Raw genomic sequence first — 11,431 nt, forward strand, 5'->3', positions numbered from 1 at the left:
GAACGCGCTCGTGCTCTGCAAAGCAAAAACTACACCCCGTCTCCAACTTCCTCTTTTATGAGAATTTATTTTAAGGAACATTTTTTTCTAGATTCTTTTAAACACAAAAATCCCTCATTTTTCAGCCCTTCAAGGATCTGTCCCCCCTCACACAGTAAGTGCATTCCTGGACAGGCTGAAGTCTATAAGACAGAGCTGCAGTGTTCATTTTCCTCCAGGGTTGAGTTGTAGACGAGCAGAGTGTGTACTATTAGCAGGAGAGTGTGCCAAGGAGTTCAGGAGGAGGCGGTGGCTGCGACCACAACTTGTAGCCACGCCCTGTAGTGAGCACGCCCCCGGTGGGCGGGGCCAGCGCGCTGAGTGCGGAGAGCTCGCGCTGGAGCTGCTCAGTGTAGACTGCGCTGCGTGCGGACAGGGGGCTGCTGCTCCTGAGTGATGGGGAGAAGAAGTTTGGGAACTCCTGGGTAACGTCTCGGCTCCTGCACTGGGCAATGTCCTCACATTCTGCCCCTGCTCTGTTCCTGCCCTCTTGGATTATTGCCTCTTAGGGTGTTTTTGGATTTATTCTTGCCCTTGCTTCCCTGTGACTTGCCATCATGCTAAGGAGGGTCCTGCTCAGCGTCTTCATGGTGGTTGTCACTGGCAGAGGGTCCTCAGCGCAGCACTCCAGTGACCTATGCAATTGGAAAGGAAGGTAAGGCACCCCAATGTGTTACCCCCTCCTGCAGAAGGGTCTCAGCTGTAGACAGTCCCTTGGTCTGGGGAGGGGGGCACTTCATTCCTTTCATCCCCCCCCTTCAAAAGAAACTTTTTGAGTGAAGTTTTTGAGAAGCCGAACGTCTTGCTATGTGATGTGTCCCCAAGGGTCTCAGATTAGGAAAACTTTTTGTGTATTTTTTTTTTTTTTATATTTGTCAACTTTTTGAATATTCACCTGCACCTGCACACCTGCATTGGCACCCTGGCAGGACCCCCAGGGGCTTTGCCCTCCACAGAGCCGTAACAAGTCCCGACCGGACTAACCAGTCTATAAAAGTCTCCAGGAGTTCCTTCAAGTCTCCTCCAGCTGATGGAGGCAAAGGTCCTGGGTGGTAACGGCAGCTCAAGGTTGGAGGGTTGTAAAAGCCAGCTGACTATCAGATGTTCCCATCATGGGGCTCGGTGTCTGCGCCCCTCCAAGGAGAAGAAAACTCACTCTTTTTTTTTTTGTCTCCTTCTGAGTTGTCATGATTTTGTTTCCTAGATCTGGCGGTGGGTGGCATCTTCTGAGAAATTAGTCAGCGCTCGGTGTCAGTAATGAGTGACACATCGGGGCCCCTCGTCTCACTGATCTGATTTGGGTGGTTTTTTTAGAGTTTTGCTTTGGAGAATTCCAAAAACTGTTACAATGTTTGACGTAAAATTGGTGTCAATTTTGGAAACTTCCTCGTGAAACCCCTTATGGTCCAAACTTAGACTGAATGCCCTTTCACGGGTCACCGATTGCTGGTGCATATAGAATGAAGTGTCCAGGGGGCATGGAGGAGGGGGGGAGGGGGATTTTGAAGTCTAAAATTGTGCACAATTTTTTTTGTTTTTGGAGGACGACTAGATTACATCTGTTTTTGTTTTCAACACCCCCTGGACCAAGTAAATGTCAAGTATGAAACCAATATCTGGGTAACTGCTTGTCGCCAGCGAGGCGCGAGGTTCTGTTTACCTCGGCGAGGTGCACCGCATGAAAAACCTTAACCGTGTGTGTGGCTTGTATAAGAGGTGACAGATACGACTGTCTGTAACGTCTGCCGGTTCCAAGGATTCCCTTGGAATAACATGAAAAGGCACCAAAAATATAAGCGTTAACCCTTTACGTTGTCAAGCACAAGCGTGTGGTGTCCTCGAGTGCAAGCTCTTGGGGTCCAGGCTGGCTGTAGACCTCTCACTTTTAGGGTATCTATTGATGTTTTTGACTTTTACCCCCCCATTTCTAACCCCCGTTCCTCTTTCTTCTCCCCAGTGGACTGACCCACGAGAGCCACAAGAAGGATGTGGAACAAGTCTACCTGCGGTGCTCGGAAGGTTCCGTGGAATGGCTTTACCCCACGGGGGCGCTCATCGTCAACCTGCGCCCCAACACCTTGACCTCCAACTCTCAGCACTTCACTGTTTGTATCAAACCTTTCGTAGGCTCCAAAGGAGCGAATATTTATTTGGAAAAAACTGGAGAACTGAAACTGTTAGTACAGGACGGGGACCACCAGCCCCAAAAAGTCCACTGCTTTAGCCTGGATCAAGGAGGCTTGTTTATCGAAGCGACGCCCCAGTTGGACATTAGCCGCAAAATCACTAGCTTCCAGTACGAACTCATAAGCCAGAGGACGCTCTCGGATTTGCACGCCGTTTCTGGTAAGGGGGGGAGAAAAGTTGGAATAGACCAACGAGTCTGTTGTCATACCCTGAGCTGCTGCTAGGTGGCGCTGTGGGGAAACGAAAAGCAATGTCAATGTTTTTGTGGCAAGAACTTTTTGTTGGTGACTCCGTAGGAAAATAGGTTTATTTACTTTTTGCAGATTTTTGCTCCTAATTCTGAGTCCCCCGCGTCTTGGCCCTAATAGACTAAGAGTTGGTCCTATTTTTGGCCAACTTTTTGTGTGTTTTTGTGTAGCCTGCTTGTTTCTATACTATTATCCTGCACTAAGTAGAGCACCCCATGATTACTCTTACTAACACTGATGATGTCATCAGCTCGGTTAGAAATGCAAGCCTCTGATTGGCTCCAATCTGATGACGGCCACCATTAACCTTCCGCTTATCCCATTTAATTGCCGCTGATGGTGTTTATGAGCCGGCCCACACCCAGGCTTTAGATACTATCATAGTAGTCATTGAGGTTACTCTGCGGCAGGTTGACTATTAGAGCTGTCAGGGAGGCCTGATTCATCCAACTCGTACTCATTTACAAAACCACCAGGGTGTGGATCCCTGCTGGTGTGGCACGCCCTGGGCCCAGGACGTGGAGTGACATTTTAGTGAAGTGCTCGCATTAGTCTCCTGACTGCTAAACACAGTCTTGACATCACTTATGATCCAAAAATTCCTTCATATTCCATCGCTGCTGTTTTTGCCCCCTGGATTTTAGCTGCTACATCGGCGCCCCTTGTGGTCACTTGTGGAAATGTTGTTCTATTTGCATTTTATGGGGTAAATGTTACTCAGTAATGCCACAAGATGCAGATTCCTAATCTAAGGGCAGTGTAATTGACCCCCGGTTTGGGCCGGCTGTGCCTGTCCCCTGGGGCATTTTCGTATTAGTAATGTATTAGTGGGTGACTTATTAACCCGACGTGGAAAATTGCTTTTCCTTATTCCAACCTAAGGAGCCTTGGCTTTGCTGTGGATTTTATGGGCCGGCAGAGTCAACAAGAAGGTGTTATCTCCCCCTCCCCCAACCTCCTCCTGTCTGGTCAAAAAGTTTATTTCCAGACTTGACACCTTGGCTTTACATTGTGACAAGTTGCGTCTTCTGCCAAGAAACAGTCCGACCTGTTAAGGGGAGGATGATACATTTGTAGATAAAACAATCTAAAAAAAATTTTTTTTCAAAAAGTTACAAGGTGAAGGTGCAATAGCAGCCCCTACAGGCTCTAAGGATGTACTGCGCCCCCATAAAGGAGGCTATAACAATATACAGGAGGTTAACCCTTAGCAGGCAGGATGTAATGGGAAGGAGGGCCTTGCCCAAACAAGCTTACAATCTAATCTGGATCTGGGCGTACCCTTGTTTACTTAACAATTAAGTCGTCTTAATAACACAGTGTCAATAGGTGACGTCTTACAAGCGCCCACAACTACAAGTACCAGCAAGCCCTGCACTGGCCATGGTTATTTTTGGTTGCCCCTCTATAGGGGTACAGGTTGAGTCTTATCTCTAATCTGGCGGTCCTTGGATATCGGGTTTTGATAGATCTGGAAGGCGCCGGTTGTCGTTGCCGCAACCTCCCTGATAAAAATCTTCACGTTTCCTTCCAGTTTGTGACAAGTCATTAATTTTCGGAGGACTTTGGGTGACTTGGGGGGGGGGGGGGGGGATTAGAGTATTTTTGTAATATTGGGCCACATGTCCAGCAGGGGGCAGTGAGTGGGGGCTAATCCCTGGGGTGGTCATTAAGGATTCCTCCATGCTACATTCTTCTGCTTCCTTTGGGCCATTGTCTGGACCCAAAGAGGATTCACCCCCTTTAGAGGCTATTGTTGTGTTAAAGAGCCCGCAATCAAAAATTAGAAGGGCCTGCCCCTCCCCCTATTTGGATACTGTGTACATATAGAGGTCATCCTGTAAGACCCCTGCGGACAGAACTCCAGGATTCCGCATTGTTTGGCCCGGGTTCTCCTCATTTTGGCAGGGCTGTGTCATGGCTTAGGAGCCAATCAGAATATCACGCTCTGCTTTTTGTTTGCTAGCCCTAATCCTACAAGCTCGGGTGAGCCGCTTGTCCATATATTTTGGAAACCATTTTGTACCCATGACTAGCCTTAGTGCGCACGGATTGTGCCCATTTTGCGGATGGCTGCTCGTGAATTGCACCCTCTCTAGTTCCTCTCTTTAGGATTTCAATGGCCATAAGCGGTCAGGTGCTTGTAGGGGCCGCTGGGGTTAAGCCCTTTGGTGTCAGAGGAATCTGTCAGCTCGCTGCGTCCCCTAATCCTCCTCTTCTTCCTCCGCTCTGTAATTTGACTTGTCTGGTCCTGGGGTTGTGATTTCTCATCAGGGAGGTTCAATTGAACGAATCATCTCCGATCACGTCAAGGCAGATCAGTGCGGTGTGCGGCCGAGTGGATCAGGGCCGGCGACCCCCTATCTGGCCTCTAATACCATTATGGCCCTCGCTGGGGGATTTAATGTGCGCATGGCTAGTTATAGATAGCAGTGTGGCCCCGTGTTATATACAGCTCAGGGGCCGATATCTGGGCTATTACATGGAATCTCCCAACATGCCCTGCTCGTACAGGGGCTTATATAGTGTTATCCAATGTAGGAGAACTACCAGCAGAATAGTGAGCGCAGCTCTGGAGTATAATACAGGATAAGTAATGTAATGTCTGTACACAGTGACTGTACCAGCAGAATAGTGAGCGCAGCTCTGGAGTATAATACAGGATAAGTAATGTATGTACACAGTGACTGTACCAGCAGAATAGTGAGCGCAGCTCTGGAGTATAATACAGGATAAGTAATGTAATGTCTGTACACAGTGACTGTACCAGCAGAATAGTGAGCGCAGCTCTGGAGTATAATACAGGATAAGTAATGTATGTACACAGTGACTGTACCAGCAGAATAGTGAGCGCAGCTCTGGAGTATAATACAGGATAAGTAATGTAATGTATGTACACAGTGACTGTACCAGCAGAATAGTGAGCGCAGCTCTGGAGTATAATACAGGATAAGTAATGTAATGTCTGTACACAGTGACTGTACCAGCAGAATAGTGAGCGCAGCTCTGGAGTATAATACAGGATAAGTAATGTAATGTATGTACACAGTGACTGCACCAGCAGAATAGTGAGCGCAGCTCTGGAGTATAATACAGGATAAGTAATGTAATGTATGTACACAGTGACTGTACCAGCAGAATAGTGAGCGCAGCTCTGGAGTATAATACAGGATAAGTAATGTATGTACACAGTGACTGTACCAGCAGAATAGTGAGCGCAGCTCTGGAGTATAATACAGGATAAGTAATGCAATGTATGTACACAGTGACTGTACCAGCAGAATAGTGAGCGCAGCTCTGGAGTATAATACAGGATAAGTAATGTATGTACACAGTGACTGTACCAGCAGAATAGTGAGCGCAGCTCTGGAGTATAATACAGGATAAGTAATGTAATGTATGTACACAGTGACTGCACCAGCAGAATAGTGAGCGCAGCTCTGGAGTATAATACAGGATAAGTAATGTAATGTATGTACACAGTGACTGTACCAGCAGAATAGTGAGCGCAGCTCTGCAGTATAATACAGGATAAGTAATGTAATGTATGTACACAGTGACTGTACCAGCAGAATAGTGAGCGCAGCTCTGGAGTATAATACAGGATAAGTAATGTAATGTATGTACACAGTGACTGTACCAGCAGAATAGTGAGCACAGCTCTGGAGTATAATACAGGATATGTAATGTATGTACACAGTGACTGTACCAGCAGAATAGTGAGCACAGCTCTGGAGTATAATACAGGATAAGTAATGTAATGTATGTACACAGTGACTGTACCAGCAGAATAGTGAGCGCAGCTCTGCAGTATAATACAGGATAAGTAATGTAATGTATGTACACAGTGACTGTACCAGCAGAATAGTGAGCGCAGCTCTGGAGTATAATACAGGATAAGTAATGTAATGTATGTACACAGTGACCGCACCAGCAGAATAGTGAGCGCAGCTCTGGAGTATAATACAGGATAAGTAATGTAATGTATGTACACAGTGACCGTACCAGCAGAATAGTGAGCGCAGCTCTGGAGTATAATACAGGATAAGTAATGTAATGTATGTACACAGTGACTGTACCAGCAGAATAGTGAGCGCAGCTCTGGAGTATAATACAGGATAAGTAATGTAATGTATGTACACAGTGACTGTACCAGCAGAATAGTGAGCGCAGCTCTGGAGTATAATACAGGATAAGTAATGTAATGTATGTACACAGTGACCGTACCAGCAAAATAGTGAGCGCAGCTCTGGAGTATAATACAGGATAAGTAATGTAATGTATGTACACAGTGACCGTACCAGCAGAATAGTGAGCGCAGCTCTGGAGTATAATACAGGATAAGTAATGTAATGTATGTACACAGTGACTGTACCAGCAGAATAGTGAGCGCAGCTCTGGAGTATAATACAGGATAAGTAATGTAATGTATGTACACAGTGACTGTACCAGCAGAATAGTGAGCGCAGCTCTGGAGTATAATACAGGATAAGTAATGTAATGTATGTACACAGTGACTGTACCAGCAGAATAGCGAGCTCAGCTCTGGAGTATAATACAGGATAAGTAATGTAATGTATGTACACAGTGACTGCACCAGCAGAATAGCGAGCGCAGCTCTGGAGTATAATACAAGATAAGTAATGTAATGTATGTACACAGTGACTGTACCAGCAGAATAGTGAGCGCAGCTCTGGAGTATAATACAGGATAAGTAATGTAATGTATGTACACAGTGACTGTACCAGCAGAATAGTGAGCGCAGCTCTGGGGTATAATACAGGATAAGTAATGTAATGTATGTACACAGTGACTGCACCAGCAGAATAGTGAGCGCAGCTCTGGAGTATAATACAGGATAAGTAATGTAATGTATGTACACAGTGACTGCACCAGCAGAATAGTGAGCGCAGCTCTGGAGTATAATACAGGATAAGTAATGTAATGTATGTACACAGTGACTGCACCAGCAGAATAGTGAGCGCAGCTCTGGAGTATAATACAGGATAAGTAATGTAATGTATGTACACAGTGACTGTACCAGCAGAATAGTGAGCGCAGCTCTGGAGTATAATACAAGATAAGTAATGTAATGTATGTACACAGTGACTGTACCAGTAGTGTAGTGAGCGCAGCTCTTGAGATCTTGTCCTTCCACAAGGAACAGTCATTCCTTGGCCTTTCTGACAACAAGTGTGGTCCAGTGTCCACATTACCATGTTTCTCCTGACAACCTCCAGATCACAGGTCAGGTCTTTTATAGCAGCTGGAACTTGCGAATACTGCTGTAATTCCATCTCCAGGGCTGCGCAGCGATTACAGGGATGTACACGGGGCCGTGCGGTGGGGACCGCTTCAGGTTACCTAAGGATACTGTCAGGATCTTTTTTAAAGAATTTCCCTGTAGGTTTTGGCAGCTGACCTGTACAATGCTGGTATTATCCGGCCCGTGGTTGAGTTACCGTCCCCTGAGCTTTCGGGAGATGCAATGCAGCTCTGCTCTTTTCAGTGTCGATGAATGGATGCTTGTTAGGATAACCCCGAGTGGTGATTTCGGCCACTTCCAGGGAAAATTTGCATGCTGCCGTTCCGACACAAACCTTTTTGCTTCCAACTGTCTGTAGTGTCTTCCGATCTGGGAGCGAGCAATGGTTACAGCTGTGCCAGCGTGGACGCGAGCCATCGGCGGGGTCCAAGGGCCAGATTGCACCGCGCCGCAATGCTCAGTCTGACGTCACTGTGTATTATGGATATTGTGCAGACTTGTGCCCGGGATCCTAGAGATCCCATGCATGTCCTTGTTATATGGCCAGTGGTGCCCGCACAAAATGGCGGCCTCCGGTGCTCAGGCGACAGGTGTTTTTCTCTCGATCTCCTGCAAGTGTATAATCGTCTGTCCCCGGGGCCGTCAAGCCAGACCTTTATTGACACAACTACAGATTTTGTTGCGTTACTCGAAATAAGTTGCACTGTAAGTCCTCGGGGCTCAGTCACTTGTCACTTAAGCGATCAACAACCTCTTAAAACTGCAGGTCACGACTCGCCGTCCTTGGAACCTGCTCGGCTCTGAATAACACTGCCTAGTTTACTCTGCCTGTCCGCCCATCGCCCAAAAATAAAATTAAGATCTCAAAAAATTTCAAAAATGAATTGCTAGTTGTCACCTGTACACAAGGGCCCGCAGCGGAGCTGTCACTGGGTGTTTATGGTGACCTGGACGCAGCCCCGATCCTGTGTAATCCGGTCGGCCGCTTGTGATAAAGCGATTCTCTCGTCAGGTGACTGGAATACCTTGCGTGATTTCACAACCTAATCCCCCGCGATTTACTGCACAGACGTTAGTGCTAATCTAGGGGAGAATTTTTTTTTTAGTGACGGCATCTTAGGTATCTTAATGTGAGGATTGAGTAATATTACATGATGGTGAAAGTCGGGGGTTAAAGGGATCCTATCAGGGATCCTGTCCCTAAGACGTAGGAATAGCCTTAAGAAAGGCTATTCTTCTCCTACCTTTAGATGTCTTCTCCGGGCCACCATTCGGGAGAAATCTCAGTTTTCGTTGGTATGCAAATGCGTTCTCTCGCAGCACTGGGGGCGGTTCTCAGCGCTCAAACAGCACTGTGGGCGTCTCCAATGCTGCCAGAGAACTCTCCATCTTCTTCAGGAACGGGTCTTCTTCCGGCGCTGGTTTCAAACGTCTAGGCCTGCGCATGCCTGCCAGCCACAAGAAAATGGCCGCTTACAATACTGTGTAAGCAGTCATTTTCTTGTGGCCGGCGGGCATGCGCAGTCGACTGCCCAAGGCCTAAAAGTTTGAAGGCAACCCCCGGAAGAAGATGTGTGAAGAGGACATTCCTGTAGAAGATGGAGGAGAGTTCTCTGGCAGCATTGGGGACACCTCCAGTGCTGTTTGTGCGCTGGGGTCCTCCCCCAGTGCTGCGAGAGAACTCATTTGCATACCGATGAAAACTGGGATTTCTACCGAATGGTGGCCCGGAGAAGACCTCTAAAGGTAGGAGAAGAATAGCCTTTCTTAAGGGACAAAAAAATTGAGTTTTAATGCTAGGATCCCTTTAAAGGGCGATTCCTCTGACCCCTGATATTCACAGCAGATGTTCTGTGTTGTGGGGTGAAGACATTTATTCATATATAAATTACCAGAAAGTTAAATATCTTATATATTTTTTAATATTAAATGGTCTCCCGATTCCTTCAGTGGGAGGAGCTTTGTTCTGTGCTCTCTATTGCCCCCTGTGTCTGGATTAGGAATCGGTTGTCGCTTTTTGAGTCTGTTCAGGTACAAAAAGACATAGAAGAATATTCATCTCCTAGTATCGGCACCTTAATTTTGCAATTTATCTCTTAAATCCTGCTTTTGAATTTTTTGGAAAAATTTTGACTCCCCCCCCCCCCCCCTCCCAATTTGTCCTAGTAATGTAAGTTTGTGTAATGAGACAATGCAGAGATTGTGTTCCGCCGAGCGTGGGCAAACATGGCTTACATCAATCGGGTTTCTACAAATTCTCCATCCCCAGAATTCCACTTTGACTTGTGAAATACAATGCGAAATGAGAAAATTTTGCAGCGGCAGCAAAGCGCGATGAAAGGCCCCATTATTCCGTGTGCACTTATCTCGTCTGTTTTTCTTTTGCAGATCCCTGCCGGCCGTGCAGCGACACCGAGGTCCTGTTAGCCGTGTGCATTAGTGACTTCGGTGAGTATATTATGTATAAATCGATGCCAATGAGCGGGGCTTCAGTGTAAAGCATGGGGGGGAGGCGCTTAAAATTCCTGTAAATTCGTCCTGTTTTGTACGTTTTTTGTATTAACGGATTTTATTCCCTTCTAGTGGTGAAAGGTTCCATCTCGGAGGTGGCGACGGACGTGGAACGACAAGACTCCATCATCAACGTTTCAGTCGACAAACTTTATAGACAGAAAACGAAGATCTTTCGCCCCAGCAGAGAAGGTCACGGCTGGGAAGGACACATTAAGACGCCGCTCGAGTGCGGCGTCAAAGCCGGTTCGGGCGAATTCTTGTTCACCGGACGTATGCACTTTGGGGAGCCCCGACTTGGATGCGCACCCCGATATAGGGATTTCCAAAGGATATATCAAGAAGCGAACTCGAAGGGACTTAACCCTTGTGACATCGTCACAGACTGAAGGACGTCACCTGGAAAAAAAAAAACGAAAAAAACGTATTGACTTTCAGACGTCGTCGGGACCGGCCGATGATCAGTACAGAAGGATTTATACTCGTCGGAGGACCCGGAGACCGCCCGGCCCCACCAATGGGTGGACACTGTTACACTAACGTGTCGGAGGTACGAGCCGCGCTGCACGGGACGCCATTTTTTTTTTTGAGTCTTACTGAAAATTTAAATTATTTTTTTTATTTTTTTTTTTTTATATATATATAAGGACTTGAGTCTTAAGAAGAAACTGCCGTTACTAATGGGTTAATCGTGCGCGTAGCAGGCCGGCATGGCGGAGGTGTATAAATGGCGCCAAGGTGGACGTTGTCGTTGTTGTTGTTTTTTTATAACATGCTTTGTAAAAAGCTCGGTGTAAATTTTCTTTGAGAATGTTTCTTATGAAAGAAATGACTGAAGAGAATCTGTTTTTTTTTGTTTTTGTTTTTTTAAAAAAAATTTTATTGTACAATCGTGGTCTGCCATTTTGCACAGGCTGGAGAATTGTTGGTGATTTTTTTTTTTTTTTTTTAAATTCTGGTGAAATAAAAACCCTTAGAATTTAATTTACATTGGTCATGTGACTGTTTCCAAGCAAAGGTTGGGTCCGAAAAAAATTACCTCCTCCCCAACCCGACAACCACAGGTCGGTGAGGGAGGAGATACGGCTGCTAGTCTGTATCTCAGCCCTTTAAGGGTTACACAGTTTAGATGGCCCATTGGAGTATAGGGATGTCCTAAGGAGGAGGGGCCTAGAAGTGG

The 11,431-nt window shown here is 46.4% G+C and overlaps 1 protein-coding gene across 1 annotated transcript; it reads left to right on the forward strand.

Annotated features, from left to right (window-relative positions):
- Positions 1-413: 413 nt before the first annotated feature.
- METRNL (meteorin like, glial cell differentiation regulator) lies at positions 414-11,206 on the forward strand. Its single transcript, XM_075279269.1, has 4 exons — positions 414-694; positions 1,997-2,385; positions 10,129-10,188; positions 10,324-11,206. Exons 1-4 carry the CDS (start codon positions 597-599, stop codon positions 10,638-10,640), a joined length of 864 nt encoding a protein of 287 aa, XP_075135370.1. The 5' UTR covers positions 414-596; the 3' UTR covers positions 10,641-11,206.
- The last annotated feature ends 225 nt before the right edge of the window (positions 11,207-11,431 follow it).

Source organism: Leptodactylus fuscus, chromosome 6, assembly GCF_031893055.1.
Source record: "Leptodactylus fuscus isolate aLepFus1 chromosome 6, aLepFus1.hap2, whole genome shotgun sequence".
Lineage (NCBI taxonomy): Eukaryota > Metazoa > Chordata > Amphibia > Anura > Leptodactylidae > Leptodactylus > Leptodactylus fuscus.